The sequence below is a fragment of the Anser cygnoides genome, chromosome Z, assembly GCF_040182565.1.
Source record: "Anser cygnoides isolate HZ-2024a breed goose chromosome Z, Taihu_goose_T2T_genome, whole genome shotgun sequence".
Classification (NCBI taxonomy): domain Eukaryota; kingdom Metazoa; phylum Chordata; class Aves; order Anseriformes; family Anatidae; genus Anser; species Anser cygnoides.
In genome coordinates this window covers 78,746,134-78,766,071 of record NC_089912.1, presented here as the reverse complement: position 1 = coordinate 78,766,071, position 19,938 = coordinate 78,746,134, and the positions used below count along the sequence as shown (strand labels likewise).

General features: G+C 35.6%; 1 protein-coding gene across 4 annotated transcripts in view; it reads right to left on the bottom strand.

Moving 5' to 3' along the window:
- AP3B1 (adaptor related protein complex 3 subunit beta 1) overlaps positions 1-19,938 on the bottom strand; it is a 165,250-nt gene that overhangs the window by 25,052 nt on the left and 120,260 nt on the right. For 2 of the 4 annotated variants that reach the window (XR_010827451.1, XM_066987680.1), the window contains exons 23-24: positions 8,611-8,845; positions 5,174-5,258 (exon numbers count right to left, since the gene is read on the bottom strand). Coding sequence is in view for 3 of the 4 variants with exons in the window: in XM_066987680.1 (XP_066843781.1) it covers positions 5,174-5,258; positions 8,611-8,845 (320 nt within the window). In the remaining variant the exon portion in view is untranslated. The remainder of the gene's footprint in view (positions 1-5,173; positions 5,259-8,610; positions 8,846-19,938) is intronic. The other 2 variants (XM_066987682.1, XM_066987681.1) reach the window with 1 other exon arrangement.

Sequence of the window (19,938 nt, the reverse complement as noted above, 5' to 3'; positions counted from 1 at the left end):
AACAATTTCAAATTTTATTCATGGTATTCACTTCACTTAAGAAGTTGCTAGATTCTCCCTACTACACCAACCTCTTTTGCAGTAATCAACACAATACTCTCTTTTTACAGTCCAGGGTAGATGAGGTGAACAGACAACTCCTCTCTCTTCTAGCAGCGTAACAATAGTAGGGTCCTAGCTGGGCTGGTAATATTCAGCATTTTCCATATGCTACCTAAGGTAACCAGCCCATGCCTGTAAAAACCTCTGTCACATGTCACACTGTTTTCCCATGATCTTATCGTTCAGAGTAAGAATGAAAGGCACAGAAGTTGTAGCTATCATGCCACTTCTCTTTCTTCTAGGGAGCTCTGATTGTTCTCTTCCCATTTAAACCTTGAGAAGACTAGGTTTGGATGAAGAGATGCACACCACGGACATTTTCCCTATCCCATGTTGTTTCAGTGACAACTAAACAATATCTGCATAGCTTTCAAAAGATTAGGGTAGAATAAAATAGGTTCTCTGTACATTAATTTTATCTCCAAAGCTGTGGTTCTTCCACAGCTTCAGGAAGAGCTAAGAGAGTGTGGGAAGAGGGGATGAAAAAGAAAGGGAAGAGGAGGTAAGGACAAGCTTCCTTCCCTCTCCAGCTCTCCAAGTTGTAAATAGGACATCTCCCATTCACATTTAGTTACTCCCCAGACACCTAAAACACAATGGAGCTTTTCTGGCTTTTACAAATACAGCCAGAAATTTGAAATTCTAAATACATGCACAGAAAACAGCAGAAGGGCACGTATATGCTGTAACTTTGTCTCTGTAACCTTCCTCATCTTTCTTCTCTAGGGATTCATGTATCTTTATTCTAAAGATCCAAGCTCATATTCTGACATAACCAAGTTTCCAAAACCTTGTTCAGATATCTGAGGGAACTGCTAAGCTGTGAGGAAGATCTGAGAACAATGAAAAGTAGAGACATCCAAGCTAACAAAAACAGAATAAGAGACAGTGGTAAGATTTTTAAGACAATGATACCAGTAGCTCAGTGGTCCAAAATCTGACAACAGACAAAAAAAAAAAAGTAATCCACAGTCAGTGGATTATACTGCAGTCAGTCTGCAACACCAAGGATCCATTCCAGGCAGCTGAGGAGGCTAACCTTTCCTCTGCTCACTGACGCCTGCCTGCCCAGCAAAGACAGGTCCCTTTCTGAGGTGGTGGGTATATTAATGGTTAACTAGGATTCAACAACTATCTTGCATGTACGTTACCCAGTAACAAATGGCTTTACTCTTTTAAGCTGTGCCTATCCTGCTTACGAAATCTGTAACAAGTGGCCCAAATAGGAACAGTAACAATCATAAAAATCTTTTAAAAGAAGACCAAGTACCTCTATTAATTCCTCTGTAACTTTCCATGTAAGAGAAGCATTACTGTGCAGAACACCGGAATAACTGAAGCAGTATGCCTCTACAAGGACATGGCACATGAAAAATGGCAACGAAGACACATATGCCTTATGAACACATAGGGTGAGCATCCTGATACATATTCCAAATAAATGCATTAGGAATAATTTTCAAGTTATGGTGTTTCACCTCTTTTTAATTAGATGTGTGATCTTGGTAAGCTTTGCTTCATAAAAATAGTATTTACTAGGGAAGTCTTTCAAAGCTTAGACCTCTTAGCCTCTCTATAATACAATTTCTCCTTCATTGTCCTTGATTTGTACAACAGATTCAGAAAGAGATTTAAATATTTTATTACTCACATTATTTTTTTTTCTTTTTACAGTTTGTATTTATTGAACCACTATTACAGCAGCACATCCCCAAACAGAAAGGTAGTATTTGCTATGCAAAACACACAGTCCATGATTGGCATCTAAGACCAATTGATCTACCCATTACCACTATCTCCCTACCCCCACAAGCATTACTACAAGGCTATTGATTTAAACACTGCCGATCGGTTTCCATTTTCTGATTTTGGGCAGGCCAATTAAGAAAGTGAGTAATTGTGATTACACTGCTTCAGGATCAATTACATTTGATGCAAGACAAAGTGTTCCCTTTTAGAACAACTAAAGAAAATTATTATGATCAGGTACACCTTACCGCTGAAAATGCTTCTAACAAAAATACAAGGTAACTGATAATGTCTTTCAAAAAGATACATTATCAGGAAATACAAGAATATTGACACCTGTGTGCATATATTTTAACATTTTAACAAACTTTTAAAAGTTATTCTTTCTTTTGGATAAAACCTTTTAAATTAGTATGAAAGGCTAAAAAGGCTTCAGTTGAGTTCTCAGACACAGCCCCCAAAACATCAGAATGCACAATTTCTGCAATGATGTTGACATCAGTATGATTTTGAATAATGTTATATTTTTTACAGTAAAACAGCAAATTTTATGCAACAAACTTTTAAACCTATTTTTACACTATTTTCTAAGAACTACTCTCAAAGAGACAGGGCCCTGTCAATTAGCAAAGGAACAAAGTAAGCAATTCCTATTCTTAATTTAATTTTAAACTTAGCTTGAGCTTTGTCATTGGACTCACATTGTCCAAATCATTAAAATGAATACACCACTGAGATCTGAGGCAAATCTATTTACAGTGATGTTACTCATAGTCTGGTTGGTGTTCGGGATTATTGATCTGTCTTGTTTGTCTAATAGGAAAATAATAAACAATTACTAGGCAATGTTGGAGAAAGTAATCAGTTTTTATATATCACTAATACAGCAGACCTCCCAAAACATAAAGGTGATGATCTGCATAAAATCAATGTGTTATGCTACATTGCTTATCCTCATCACTTCTAAGATTCTTAGCAATAAATGGTATAAGTTTGGAACCAAATCATTAGTATACTGAAAATATGTACTTGAAAGAAAAATATCTGCTCTTTTCTAGAAAAGTGTTCCTGCTTGATAAACTGAGCATGTTCTATTTGAAAATAAAAACAAAATACATTTATTCATTTTGAAGCAATTATGAAATTGCATTGCCTAGAATGGAACTTCCCTCCCCAAACAAGCCTTGCATTGGGCTACAGTCCAAAATTGTTCCCTTATTCCAGCAAACAGCACACAGACCAGCTACAGCAGTGTGTAGTCAGCAGAACCAGGGATCAGCTAATCCTTGTACTCAGCTCTGGTGAGGCCGCCCCCTGAGTACTGTGTTCAGCTTTGGGCCCCTCACTACAAGAAGAACATTGAGGCCCTGGAGCATGTCCAGAGAAGGGCTATGAAGCTGGTGAGGGGTCTGGAGAACAAGTACTATGAGGAGTGGCTGACGGAACTGAGGGTGTTTAGTCAGGAGGAGGCTCAGGGGAGACCTTATTGCTCTCTACAACTGCCTGAAAGGAAGGTGTGGGGAGCTGGGGGTCAGCCTCTTCTCACAGATAACCAGCGATAGGACTAGAGGGAATGGCCTTGAGTTGCACCAGGGGAGGTTTAGGTTGGAAATCAGGAGACATTTCTTTTCAGAAAGAGCAGTCAGGTATTGGAATGGGTTGCCCAGGGAGGTGGTGGAGTCACCATCCCTGGGGGTGTTTAAGGAAATGTTGGACATGGTGCTTAGGGACATGGTTTAGTGGGTGACAGTGGTGGTAGGAGGATGGTTGGATCAGATGATCTTGATGGTCTTTTCCAACCTTAATGATTCTATGCTATGAAACTATGTGACATGCAAAAAAATACATGCTATAGACAACTTGCTGGGGGTACTACTATCTTAAAAATGACAACACATTAAGTGTGCAGAAATAGGCTCAAGGAGGAAAAAAATATTCACTTTCAATAGTAAAACCTTCTTTCCCCTAAAACAGATAATTTAACTTCATCAGTGGTTCTTTTGGAGTCACTTGCGTACATTTCCATTATAAAGCTATTACTTCTACCTTTATTCCTACCTGTAAGTTGTGCAAACTGTGCTTAGTAGTTGTACATTAGAATTCCTATAGTGTTGAAGAAATGGGTCCAGTAATTTCTGAAAGGACTGGAGTTTTCCCTAATTTGGAAAGCTGCAATTTGAATTCCTATTAAATATCCATTTTTGTGTAAAGACTGTAGTGATTCTTGCAACAATACGTCAAAAGAAAAATACTTTGAAATATGTGGAGAAAAAATGACCCTTGGAGATTCATGTGTTGCCTTTGCACAGTTTCAAAGACTATATAAGCCAGCAAAAGCCTGAATTGCTCTTAAAAGTAGGAGCCTTGCTTTCCCACATTCATTTATTCCTAATGTTTAGACACTCCTAGTCTTTTTCCCTGGTTTCAAATGCTACATTATAACAGAGTTCTCACTGGGTGAACAGGTTCTCTTTTAGCCTAGAATGCAATGGAACTCATTAAAAGGAGGATCATGAACATGCCAACAATGACCATTAAAAATGTAAATCAAGTACATAAGACAAAGTCTAGTTGGCCAGTCACTTATTTGTTTTCATTCTCTCTCTAATAATTTAAAAGAATCTACAGCATGAGGAAAATGTTTCATTAGCCTGCAAATTTTGGGGTTGTTTTCATGCAGTCATGTTACAGAGATCATAAACAGCCATAATAATCACTTGAGTTAATAAAATTGCTCACACTATGTGCTTTTTTGATTTGTGATTTCTTAAAAGGAAGAATACACAAAACATTACAGCATACTAGGTCAGACCTGATGGCTCCCTTTAATGTGGTGTTATTAAAAAAAATCCCAAGAGTGGGAAAAAATAAAAACAAAACTCAGGAACAGAAGTAATTCTAACTTGGAAGAGGAGCTAATGATTATCCTACTTGATATTGTTTGTCCCAAGGGAAAAACAGGACCTCCCAAACACAACCTGTCAAAGAGCTCTTGCACTTAGACATTTAATTTTAAACCTAGATTTGAGATTACCACCTAATCTGTGTTTTTAGAAGCAAGTGCTAAACAAAAAGGGAAGACCCAAGAAAACTGATAATCATTGTAACAGTAAAACAGAACAGTAATTATGTCTTATTTTTCTAAAAACACATTTGGTTTACAGCATGTCATGAACTGATGTTCAATTCTTTAAACGTTTATTAAACAGTACGTCTGATACTGCCAAGTAAACTTCTATGTTACACTTAGGGCCAAAAAATTAAATGCCATGTCCCATTATTTTCGTATGAGATTTCCATTCCCTCATCCTTTAGAACTCACCATAACTGGAAACTGGCAGTCTGAGTAGAATCACAGAAGTCAATACCCATTGAGACAGTCACAGATCCCCCAGGCTCGAGGCACTCTACATAAAAATATTTTGAACAGGTGAAGTAAGCATGCAAAGGAACACAATAGCCCAGATGCAAACCCTCAAACTTCATGTAATTAGAAAATCTATCTATATATATATACAAAACAACAACAGCAACAACAAAAACACACAAAAAAAAAACACAAACAAAACCAAACAAACAAACAAAAAAACCAGCTTGTTGTAGCTTAATTTAAAGCAGGTTTCCCCCAAATGTTACACTTCCATTTTCCTTCCTGAACAGGAAGGAAATTGTTGCACAGGAAATGTTGCATTTCATTCCTGCAGCCTCATCAAGTAAATAAAAATATGTATTAAAAAAGGGAAATTATTTACAGAAAAAAATATATTGAAATTGTACCCTTTTGCTTGTGTACAGATCCAGCATTGACATTTCATTTAGAATAACATCAATTTGCAAATTTAGTTAATAAATAGTAAAACAGAACAAATATTAATAAAATGCACATTAACACATGAAGTAATAGAAAAAGAGTATAATTTAAAATATTTCATGATTAGTGTGGTACATTTATTTCCCCATATTTCATTTGCTTTACTTATGGAAGAGAGCAGAGAGATTATGAACTCAAAGTGGAAGATAATTTTTGTGAGGCACTTCTCAATTTCAAGTATCAAGAAACATGCTTGTTCTTAGTTTCTTGGCTAGATCTCTTCACTATTTCCTAAATGTTGTAGACATAAGGCTTTATTTTGGCTGGAAGAAAAATTGTTTTTAATACAAAGGTAGGTATTAAAAACAAACATTGGAGCAGTCTGACTGTTTGAAGCTTACAAGAAAGACAAAAACAAAACTAAAACCACTGTTAGAAGAAAGGAATTCTAATAAATATGATTGGACAGGCGGAGAAATGTCTGGTTTCTTCTTCCAGTTTATTCATTTGTGTATTTGATGCTTTTCAGGAACTGAAGAGCAGACTGCTTTTCTGCAACAAAAGGAAACTTAATTTAACTATATCTAGATTAACTTCTGGAAAAATATATGAAAAACATGTGGTTAGGCAAAAACTAAGCTAATGCTAGAGAGTGAGTGAAAAACAAAGTATTTCCAGGAAAGAAGTCTGTGTTAAGCATCAAAGGGTTATAACTTCCGAAACTTTACCTACATCTTTGGGCTTAATGTTTTCAAATGGAGTTTCAAAGCCACCTAGCCAAGAAGAAAATACCGCGCACAAGAATTTAGATGAAATAATTTTGCCCTTTTATACTTGCAAAATCAGGGCAATCACCAACAGAAATTGCAGTGATGGAGGCAATGCTAGGTGTACACTCCAGCAGGAATACCTGTCTATACTGACACTACTTTTAATTTCACTGGGCAAATTATAGGACATATATTCCAAATGCTGGAAACATAAATAACAGGTAGAAAGAGGAACACAACATATACACTAACTTCTAGATAAAATAACAAAGAATACAAGAAATTTGCAACAAAGTGAGAAAAAACAACATTTTGGAAGAAACTGCTGATGATATATAAGTAATTTTCTGCAAAAGAAGGAAATGGCTACACAAGATAGATAGCACATTGAAGTGGGAAATAAATAATTTAAAGAGCAGGATTGTGTTGTGGAACTTAAGAAACCTGAAATGGATAGTGTATTAATTCCTGAATTTTTCACGATCTTTTCCCATAGCAGAAGTGAATTCTACTATTTACTGACTGTTAATTTTGACTATGTGATCTGATTTACAACATTACCAGTTTTCTACTTTTATGAATTTGTGACAAACATCAGTACAGGCTAGGAAGTGAATAGTTTGAGAGCAACTCTGAGGAGAAGGACTTGGGGATCCTGGTGGATGACAACTTGGACATGAGCCAGCAATGTGTACTTTCGGCCCAGAAAGCCAGCCTGGCCAGCCAGTCTGGGCTGCATCAAAAACAGTGTGGCCAGCAAGGCAATGGAGGTGATTCTCCCCTCTCTACTCTGCTCTCATGAGACCCCACCTGGAGTGTTGTGTTCAGCTCTGGGGCCTCCAGCACAAGATGGACACAGAATTATTAGAACGAGTCCAGAGGAGGGCCACGAAGATGATCAAGGTGCTGGAGCACCTCTCCTATGAGGACAGGCTGAGGGAGTTGGGGCTGTTCAGCCTGGAGCAGAGAAGGCTCCAGGGAGATCTTACAGCAGTCTTCCAGTGCCTAAAGGGGGCTTGTAAAAAAAGACAAAGAGAGACTTTTTGCAAGGACCTATAGTGGTAGGACAAGGCATAATGGTTTTAAACTGAAAAAGGGTCGATTTAGTTTAGCTATAAGGAATAAATTCTTTACGCAAAGGGTGGTGTTGCACTGGAACAGGTTGTCCAGAGAACCTGTGGATGCCCCATCCCTGGAAGTATCCAATACAGGTTGGATGGGGCCTTGGGCAACTGTATCTGCTGAGAGGTGTCCCTGCCCATGGAAGGGGGGTTGGACTAGATGATCTTTAAAGGTCCATTTCAATCCAAACCATTCTATGATTCTATGACTTTATTCCTTTAACTGAAAAACACTGACAAAACATTTGTTGTCTGTGACGGAAGCAGTTACATTCCTTGCTAGACTGTTCAAATAATTATACTTTGCTTTTTGTCAGATGGAAACATAATTGCTTTTGTAGCTATTGAACATAAATTTATATAACTTTTTCAGAGTTAAAGAAAACATCCCAACATCAGAAGGCAGAAAGTTAAATAGTTTAGGTTAGACCTGACTACAGCATTGCTTTACTGAATTAACAGAGTACCTAATCTAAGAAACCACTCTTTATGAAAGTATGGTATGCTCATACTAGATTAAAACACTTTCAGTCTACTGCTGAAAGCTCCCAACAGAAACAATGAGAAAGTTCTGAGCCACCACATCATATAATAAACCCATAGATGTTCTGTAAAGCCTGGCACAGAGATCATTATGAGTATCTAAATCAAAACCTGATACTTAATAATAGCCTGTTATAGCCATTCTGGACAAAGGCTGAAAGAGAACTGAAGTTTGTGGGAAAAGAAAATAAATTTATCGTATCAACTCAAATGATTTGAACAAGCAGGTAGACTTTCAGTCATAGAAGTTCTGATCTAAGGAGCTGTTTCCAAAGTCAGATATAAGTAGGGAGAAACTGAAATAAACTTTTGTTAATATCAGATTAGCTAAGAAATGGTAGCTGCATGAGTGTATGTGTATATGTATATATGTATTCTTATGCACACATGTGTATACATACATATATATGTATATGTATTCATATATATGTATGACTATACAAAAACACTTTTCTATATTTGAAATTTACCAAAATATTAAGATTCTGTATTTAAAAATATAGGATATGGTTACCTATTGGATTAAACTCATGTATCCTCATGCCTAGAGGTAACTTCTTCTCCCCTATATGAATATTCTCTATCTTCTGATCAGTTGTATTTGTTACTGTCACTTGCACAGGCACCATATGATCACCAAACATGTCTGGCTGTCTTGAGAAGTGATAATGAGCTGATAATCCTTTTCCAGTCATTCGATGAAGCATTTCATGTGTTTTTGTTGGCACGAAGACTTGGGTAGTAACCTGCTAAGTACAAAACAACAGTTGGTGAATGTTGTAAGAGAAAAGCAGATAAAACAACAATTAGGTACTATACACTTCACTCAGCTAGAATGCCTGCTTTCAAATCAGAATTTTGGCAAACCAGACACACGAAAAGACATATTCAAAACGATAAACAAAATGTAATAACGGTTATCTTTAAAAGAGTCTAAAAATAACATTTATGGTGCTGAGAACTAGCAGCTTTAATTTTGCTGTATTTACTTAATTTTCTATTGTAAATCTGTTTTAAATATTTTAATTCTGATATCCATTGAATTATCTTTTTTTTTTTTTTTTAAGTTACAGATAAAATAAAGTTTTTCTCTATTCTAACCACCAGAACTCAATGGTGACCCCAAACCCATCATGTACTATGAAACTACGAGAAATCTTTCTTCTTCTCCTGTTAAAACCACTAAATTTTGCCTGAACACCACACCAATCGAATACTAAAACCACAGTTGTATAGAGCAGAGAGATGATGCCACATTTTTAGTCATCCTGCTGCCACAATTAAGAAGAGAAATCTCAAAGGTCATTTGAGAAATCTCAAGGTCATTTTCACTGGAACAGGCTGCCCAGGGAGGTTGTGGAGTCTCCTTCTCTGGAGATATTCAAGGCCCGTCCGGACGCCTACTTGGGCAACCTGCTCTAGGGAACCTGCTTTGGCGGGGGGTTGGACCGGATGATCTCTTGAGGTCCCTTCCAACCCCTGCAATTCTATGATTCTGTGATTTGGGTCAATTCTATCCTGAAGCAGCAGCATGAAAGACATTTAGACAAAAAAATCACCAACAGATAGTGATGGCCAGGAGATCTATAATCATGGGTTCAAAAGTGCAGAAGGAAAAAATATGCAGAAAACAGCTGAAGAGTGAATTTGAGTTCGTTTAACAAGGTTACTTTTTAAGGAAATTAAGTTACACAAAAAGTAAAAACAAAAAACCAGAACACAGAGGTTGAAAAGACCAAATGCTCAGCACAGAAATTTTGTCTGCGCAATACACTATAAGCTACTGAATTTTACGTGTGTGTTCTCATGATGACTGTCCATCTTCTCCTGCCCTATATTCATAGCCTTGAATGTGAAGGCTAACTAAGTGAGAGAGACAACTGAAAATAAAAGGATGTTCCAACACCCAAAGCAGCTAAGCAAGGAGAACTGGCTTTTATCTTACCTTGCCTACAAAACTCTTACAGGGTGCTACATTTTTCTGACTGCCACTTTTAACATTGAGAGGCTGATCTGAAGACTTAGTCAACACTTCCAGTAATGTAAGAAGCTGGTAAGAGCTGTGATTTACACCTACAAGGTGTCTGAGAAACGGGAGACAAAAAAATACAGCTCTAGAGAATTCTATTGAAAACCTTTAGAAGTTAGTAAGCACATAAAAACCTGACCGTAATCTCTGAGCACCAATTTCTAAACTAGAAAGCAAGGCTAGTAATACTTATAATCCCAGAGTATCTGTGAAGATCATCTAGTAAATGTTTAGAAGTGTGATCACTACATTGACGACAGCTGAAGAAAACCACATAAAGTAAATGAATTTGTATCCAGAAGTGGCTTTGGAAGGTGCATTAAGTATGGCACATACCACAGTGAATGACAAATAACTAATGAAGTAAAAAGCAAAAAGGCTTCCCATCCACTCAAAACTCAACCACTACATGACTGTAATTAAAATAAAATATGTACTGATGTGTCTGGGCAAAAAAACTTCTAGAAAAACTTCCGCATCAGATTTAACTTTCAACTTTTTGTTTCTTTCTTTAATAAAAAAACAACCCTCTGGTAACAGTTTTCTTAAGTAAAATTAATAATATATCAATAAACTTCAGAGTGAAAATTAAAAGGCAGTTTCAAAATATGTCAAACTGAGGAAACTCTACAACCCCAACACTGAATCTGTACAATTTATTAAAACATTTTAAGTAAAATGCTGAAGTTCAGGCATAAAAAGATAACGTAGCGCTCTCAGGGAAAATGTTTTTAGTTTACCTGCGTGAGCATAAAAAATACACATAAAATATATAATAAAATACCTAGCCAATTATTTATGTTTCTGTCCATCTTTAAGTAATAGTAGTAATACCACTTGAAGAATATGGGAACCATAATTTTAAGTGGAGCCAATTATTCCAGTCTAATTATTGATCTCTTACAAGCATTCATCTGAGAACACAATTCAGCAAAGTTTTACAAAACCCATAATAAGCACGTATGTTTGTACTCCAATGTCACTTTAGGTGCACAAATATACACTAAGATTAGGGGTGCTTTCACATAGCTGTCACAGTTTCAGCTGGGTCAGAGTTAATTTTCTTCATTTTTTGGATTAAAATAGTGGTGATAACACACAAATGTTTTATTTGTTGCAAAGCAGTGCTTGCACAGAGCCCGGAACTTTTCAGCTCCTCATGCTGCCCCGCCATTGAGGAGGCTGGGGGTGCACAAGGAGCTGGGAGGGGACACAGCCAGGACAGCTGGCCCAAGGGGGCCAGACGGGTGTCCCATGCCACATGGCGTCATGCTGGACAATAGGAACGGGGTAAAGGAGTAGGACGTGGGGGATGTTCAGAATGATTCCATTTGTATTCCCATTAAACTATGATGTCTGATGAGCCCTGCTGTCCTGGGATGGTTAAGCTCCTGCCTGCTGATGGGAAGCAGCGAACGAATTCCTTGTGCTTGCATGCATGGCTTTTGCATTACCTAGTGAACTGTCTTTATCTCAACATGTGAGTTCTTGCACTTTTACCTTTCTGATTCTCTGCCCCATCCCACACGGGGAGAGTGAGAGAGTGAGACTGTATGGTGCTCAGCTGCCTGCTGGGGGTAAACCACAAAAGTAGCTTACCTTTAAATTAAAAATACAAAAAATTGCTCCTGTGACATGACGTGACCTGATTTCTGGCTAATGTAAAATGAATAGAGAAAGTATTAGTTGTATGGAACTTCACAGTTCCACAAATGAAAACATCTTTAAATACTAAAACCAAGGTTTAACAAATTATTCTTCTGCTTAGATTTCTAAAAATATTTGAGTAGGTCATACTCTCCCAAAAAACTCAGTTTTCAGGAAAGAAGAAAGGAGGTGCTTAAATATATATATACATATAATTGGTATATGTAAAGAGGACATAGGAATATATGATCCATTTTTGCAGAAGTAACAGGTTATTAGCACAGTCTCACAAGAAACTGTCACTTAAAGCACTGATAAAATAATTAATAAAACTGAATCTTTAAAATGTAATTTACATCTTATTTTTAAGTTTAAGCTTAGACTTTACCTTGTAACATTTAATTCAATTTGGGCTGGACAAACATAACTGCAAAGTTTTTTCATTAAACAGTAATTTATAACACAGTCCAGCCATTTTTCATTAATAAGCTCAGAAAACATGTTTTATTCATGTTAAAACAAGTATTTTGAACTGCTCTGCTTCTCTGTGCTAGCATGTAACTTCTAAAACATTGTTAATAGGAATGAAGACGTAAGTAGTAGACAGGTATCTAGTAAAGATGCATATGCACATGGCACAAAAATTCCTCAGTATATTTAAAATGTGACACTGACTCAAGTCTTATTGAAATCTGCCTACAAATTTTACTTAGAGAATTTAATCTATGCCTCTCACAGCATTACTTCTCATATTTCATTCATAATTTCACTCATGTGAGGACATTCACTTTTATTTTCAATATCATACTTTACAAAACGTAAGACATGCAAAAGACAGACAGAATAACAGTATTATGTTTTAAAGCCTATAGGACATTAATATCTAGTTGCATTTAATGTGTCACTACTAGAAATAAATAAAATAGATGTCTCCTGAACAAAGAAATTTATTTCAGGAAAAACTAAAATTCTTAAGACATCTATTTGCTGGTCAGGATTGTGAGCTAACACAGGTTGATTTGACTGTAAGACAGTCTACTGAACAGTTGCACGAGTCTGGTAAACAGAGTGTTTTGTTTTTATTTTAACATTTTTAATGCATACATTTGCAATGCTTATAGAAACCTACAGGGCAGGATACCTGCAATCATTCTGGGGTTAAAATAACCCTCCAAAGAGTTAATAGAACAAGAAGCATCTAGTAACCATGAGATAATCCCCTACAAATCTTACATAGCATATGTTTAAATAATAGAAGTCGTTTGTGTACCTTTGGATGGTTTATGAAAATAACCAATCAATTCTGCAGACACAACATTATTTCTAAAGGAAATCTATGTGACTCATGATGCCTGCAGATACACAGAGACAAACCACACATATTTTATCAGTTTATTACAGTAAGCAAATAAGCGTGGAATGAGAGTGCACATAACTGTCTACTTAACGCTTACTGAAACATTTATAAGAGCTGTTATCTCCCTAATAACAGACAGACAGTGTGCAATTTTAGAGAGGAGAAAAGCTTCATATTTTTTAACACTTCACTAAAAAGTAACTGAAGAGTGTAAAATGAAAAATACTCTGTGCAGTTAGCTGGTAATGGACCATATTATCAACTCAAGTTAGATTTATAGGATACAAACTAGTCACTAATAGTTATTTTATGACATAGCGTGTCTGCTTTTTTTGGGTGAAGATTATTAAGATTAAACTTGCAAAACTTTTATTTTTTATACAGCTGTTTAGAATGATGGAAATACAAAAATTACAACACCGACTGTCCTCCCACCGCACTATGACTGAAGGCCACCAAGAATTAAAAGTCAGCGTAGGAACTCCATGGTGATGTCACATGGTAAAACTATCAGAACGAATCAGGCCAGCCCCCATGCTATATTGCCTATGGTCAAAGATGATCCCTATCTGGACAAGATGACGCAAATATTTTTAACCTACTTCTTACACAGTAATAAGAAAGGCAACATTAAGATTTTGCCTTAAAAGTCCCCCACTCATTAACCACATGAAAGGAAATGTGTAAGATCACCAGCAGTACTTTTATCACAAAAAAGATGACCAGCTACAAACGAGTAAATCCTCTGTGCATGAACACGCTTGTTTTTGCATATCAGTAAGTCCTCAATAATTAAGGTCAAGGTAATAATAATAAAAAAAAGACAAACAATTTCCTGTTATTATTTAAAGTAAGAAGCACTATTGGTTTTATTAAACCTAATACAGAAAACTGAGCTTTACAGACCTCCCTGTATGATGTATTATTGTTATTATTTTTATTTTTATGAAAGAGCACATAATTATGTCTGTTGTCTTTTATTTTGTATCTGTTCCTTTGTTTAATAGTGTTTTAATAATAAACATAGATTAAATTTTGATCCTGATTCTGAAATATATATACGTTTGGATAAAACATATATCATTGGAAAAAATATTTGCTTCTAAGAATGACAATAATTATATTCTATTCCTCTAAATTACATTCTGTTAAAGCAGTGGACTGAATCATTTAATCTAAGTAGCCCTTCTACGGCCCTCCTATTGGCAATATCCATGACATAATCCAAGAATGACCTACTGAGCTGTGAGAGCTATATCCTCTCCTACACTCACTGTAAGGCTATGCTCCAGTAACTTCTGAACAGCTAAAAGGAGAAGAAGGGCTATCTCACAGCCCAGCCACATTTACATGATCTTTCAATTCAAGCCAGAAGAACAACTTAACCATAGGTTTACAGTATTAGAAGAAAAATGTCAAGATAGGCAAACAAAGGAAAGAAAACTACTGGCAGTATGTGGCAGTATATGGTAGCATATTTATGATCTTTTGCTTCATTACCAGTTACATATTACTGATGGTCACATGGCAATATATTCTTTATGGAGCTCCTACAAAAATAATTAATAATTTATAAAAAAAGAAAGAATTTCAACATCCTACATCCATTATTTCAAGAGGCTGTGGCAAACCCTGACAATGAAGCATACTTTAATCTTGCTAATATGGCTTGCCAAAATAAGGACAGCATCCTAGCAAAAAAGAAGAAAAAACAAACAAAAAAGCAAACAAGCAAGTTCATATTTTCTGTAGTACAGAAAATTTACAGGGAACAACGATTTAACTTTGGTTAATTTGTCTAGACAGACAGACAGTTGAGGACATCATATCAAATTCTGGTAAATACTTAGAATAACTTTACACCACAGGCTCTTTCAACTGATATACATCTACTAAACACCTTCTTAAAGCTGCATCTACTATGAAGACCTTCGATTTCTAACACATTCTAATCCAATTCTTTTTGAATTGTCACCACCAACTTTTAGGCTCTACACTTCCCTAAATGATTAACATGTCAACGAGGCTAACTGAAAGTTTGAGTATTAATGCTCATATTTTTCAACCAGTATTGGCCAACAATTTCAGACATTTGAAAGTGAGTTCCAAAATTTTTTACTGAATTCCAACATAGATAAAATCATATTTTTGTCTCTAAAAACTTACAAGAATATTAAAACAAACAAACAAAACTCCCACTGATTTTTTTAATCACACGAAGATCAATTGCAAGCAGAAGAGGGCCTTTATCATAACTTCCCATCGTCTGCCTCTGTAACACTGCCAAAACTAATCTCTTTTGTGGCTGTTTTGTTTTCTCTAATATTTATGTGGTCTCAAACAGGCATAAAACCATCCTTTCAACAAGTAGTGTGTTCGAGGTGGTCTATGAATCTAGAGATGATTAAAATCTTCTGTAATGTTAAATTATCACAATTTCTTACATTTTTATGTTCTTTAGACTTTCCATTGGTTCCCTCAAAATATAAAAAGCTACACAGATGTCCAGTAAGCCTATCTCAATAAAAAGTATTGTTCTTAAACATTAAAGAATTAATTCATGATATAAAGGAAGGAGAAATAGGACTTAATCACAAACAGCAGAAAACTCTATTAAACCCATACCAGACTAATAAAGCACCTTTAAAACTGAGACTGTACTTAGACTGTATTTTATGTGTAACTGAGGGCCAGTGAGATACATTTAATTTTGCACATATGATAGAGCATTAAACTACAACAACACATTGTTTTGTTTGAGATTTGGCATTTTTGCCTTTTCCTTATGCTGGGCATAATGAATAACATAATAACATAAAAAATCTTTTTAAAACTCCAACAAGAAAGAGCTTCAGTAGCAACAAAATGGAAATATGATTAAATCAGGATTCTTATAAAACATGAAAGACTGGGCTGAGCTCTGTGCCATAATCATGGCCCACAGGTCTTGGTGTAAATTCAGAATTGCACGTTCTTCCCCACAGGACACCCTGGAATCTGTAGTACTCCAAACTTTGCAACAGCCATTAGGCACCTCAAGGAAAAGGCATTCTCCCGATATATGGACAAATAATTTACTTCAATTTAGTGATTCGACCCTTCCACTGGCCACCTAACTGGAGAGCCTGAGGATTTCCCAAAGCAGCTGAAGAGCTGGAAAAACAGAATAAGGTGTCAGCCTCACCTTGTGTCCTAATTATGAGTTTGAAATAGTGGATGCTGCAGATAGGGATTAATATAGATTTTGGCATTGAGTCTAAATGACTTCAAAGAAGTTCTTCCGAATGGTTTCTAATATAGTATTTTGATTTTGGCAAACAGCCAGTACTCTTCAGCACAAGACCTCTAAAGTGAAAACACACTGAACCCTACTGGTTATAAGGTATAATTTTACAGCTAGGGTTACAGTATTGCAATTCCTGCATTATTGACTTCTTCCAACAGAAGCACCTAGTTCAAACTTTTCCCCAGAAATGGTCCTCTTGTGTCAGGATAGGTGTATAATGTGGGTTGAAATATGATACACTATTGCCTACACACCACAGTAAACTCAGCCTGTAACTCCTCATATTTCATATCTAGCACAGATATTTACAAATGCTGAAACGTAAATTGCATCTTTGCTGGTTTAATATAGCTATATTGTAATCTTGGACACTGTATTTTTGCTGAAGCATAATGCAAAGTGTTATTTTGGCTGTATCAGGATGACTTTAATGCACCGTAACCCACCTACAAGGCCAAAAATCCAAAATTTTTACTTTTCTTTATTACCATTTCCCCAACATGGATGTAGAATTTCTGCATGTACTTAAATGCAACTTTTTTTCCTAATGGTACATTATATTGATGTAACAATATTACATTTGCACATGATTTTACTCATTTTAACCTGAAAAAAATCTATATTCCTTAGTTCATGAAACATAGTTAACCTGTGGCCTCTGCTAAAATACAGCTTTTCCATGTTTTGTTTACCACAAGCTTCATATTTTGGCCTTAAATAGAAAAAAAAAAAAAAAGTGATCTGATACAGTTCATAGCTTGTTAAGAGGCGTAAAGATTTATTTTTATCAAGTTACCTCCTGCTTCTTTGTTGGAATTCAAAAAACACACTGTTTTATGGGACTCAGAAATAAAATTCATGGCATCAGTTCAATGAATTTAAGTACATTGCTTTGAACAGTAGCTGTGGCTGTACTAGGTCCCTCAGTTGGTTACTAAATACAAATTAGGCAGTTTTTTCTCAACCACTTTTGAAATTACCTTGGTTCTCATATGAACTATTTCTGCTACTATCATCTACATCCTCCAAAGATTTAGTCAATCAAACAAATGTAGCAGAAGGAAGACTATGACAATAAGAATTTACTAAAACTAATTCAATTGTAAGCAACTTTTAATACACATTAAATAATAGTTGAAATTTATGATTTATGTAATAATAATATGTTTTAAAATTGCTGGTGTTATAAAGCTTTTTAAGCGGAAAAAGTAGAATGATTTTTTGCGCATTTTTCATGAAAATTTTCCAAATTAATTAATTGTAAAAATTTGTACAGAAACCTTCTTTTGCAGCCATGAATTCCTAAACACAATTCCACAATTTAAAGTGGCACCTTTAAGTCAAGAACAGACAGTAGAGACAGGGAACAGTACGCAACACTGTATGCAACCATAAAAAGAAACATTTCCTAATCCAAATCAACAATACAGAACAATTATTTAAACTGAAAATTTTAATCAACCACACACCTAGCAACACTATTTCAGGAAGATTTCAGAACTGCTTTTTAAAGTCTTAATATGTCAAGGCATTGTACACCACAAGTCATTAGGAGAAAAGTATAAAAAACAAGGTGAGAAAGTCTGCTACTGAAGTGAGCTTTTTAAAATCCATCTTTCTGATGTAACTGTATTTAATCCCTGCATTACTCAATTGCTTTTTACTGAGTCATCTGTCCCTCTAATACCCTCTTGAGTCTATAGCATGAAGAAACTGAAAACATTTCTAAAAGAAACTGGTATTAAAAAACTTTGGCACAACTCTCACCAGCCTTGGAAGAAAGTACCTTAACATTGTTTTTGGGGTGGTGGTAAGAGGGGATCGTATCCCACCTCCTTGCAGTTGTCAGAACTTTCAGAGTACACTAAAATACCTATGAATGGACATCATATAAATATTCTAAGTCACCATACTTCAACAGCTGTGATGTCCTTGCCTTTCACTTACTTTGTATTGCTAGCCTAAATGTTATGTGGCAGCATATTACTGGTCCATGGAAGAAGCTATATGCCCTAGCACCAAGCAGTTACACATCTAAACAAGCTGAGTTAGCTCCACGTGTAGTTTTTCCTTTCAATGTCAAAATCTTTGGTACTAAGTTATTCTTAACATTTTGGGACACATCTCAGAATTATAATTTGAATATCAGGTGTTTCACACCATGTGATGATGACTCTTCAAGCAAAAGTGAAAAGATAGAGCCTTACATGCATTGAACGAGACATGGTTATTTACTTTTTTAAGCATGCAAAGCTAAAAAAAAAAGACTAGCAGTTTCAGAAATCAAGACATACATTAGTTATGAATCATTTACTTATATTTTCACCTGTATTTAACAATTTGGCAATTCCAAGGCTTACAAAATCTCAGGGAATTTAGATATATTTAGAATTGGATATACGTAATTTGAAGGGAAAACTGATCGAGATCAGCACAGTATCTTCTAGTGAAATCTTAGGTATTGTTCTGAAGTGCAATCCAAGTTTCAGTTAAGCACAGACCAATTATAATCAAGAAAAAGCAACTTAGAGCTCTCATATCATCCTTACGTTTGAAACAATTAGCTGTATTCACATACGGTAATTCATATACTTAGCAGGGCTTTGAGAACTCACCGTAAGTACATATTGAAATTCATGAGCTCTCTGAGAGAAAAGGGGAGTTTCAGTAAGGAGTTTTTGCAGATTTCTACAAATTCTGAGTGAGGAAATTAAATAAATAAGTAAATAAATAAATAAATGTTTCCCCATTTGGGCCACTGCTTTAGCAGAATATGCCATTGAGCATGCCAATAAAAACACTGAACATAAATTAAAATTCAAACAAGACCTCTGCAGTTTTAAGTGTCATTCCTCAGTATGAAATGCAAAATTTCTGAATAAAATCAATCTTACAAAAAAAGATGTGCACTATCTGTAGATTTATCTGAAGGAAGGAGGCTTTTAAAAATATATGCTACAAAGGCATATTTGAGTGCAGAGAATATGAAAAATTGTGTTTTTATTAATTTCAAGCTAACAGCTCAACATTTTTCTTCTTGCTCTGAGGAACAGTCCCCAAAATACTCACCACAGTCTCACAATGCTGTACTGTAGATGTGACAAATGCAAAAGTTTTAACATCGGGAAGTTCAGTTTTCTACTTTATCCAATATATATATATAATACTGGACAAACAAAAATTAAACATCGTAATTTGTTAAAGAGCTATCACATGGATGGGTTTTAATAAAAAGCCTTTCCTTGCTTCACCCTAAATACAAAAAGTATATTGACTGTTATGCATCATCAATACATGCTACGCAAGCAAAATGATATCAGCAGCATTCTAGGTGCTGTATAAATTCACATTCTATTTCTTTTCCAATACACCTTTTGCAGTTAAACAAACTTTGTCATAGGATCATCATTTACTGTGACCCTCTGAAAATAAAGTGAACACTTATTAGCAGATTTTCTGGCACATGTCGTGTCTCTGTCACTAAACAATGTCTTAATTTTAAATTCCTGTTTAGAATTACTGC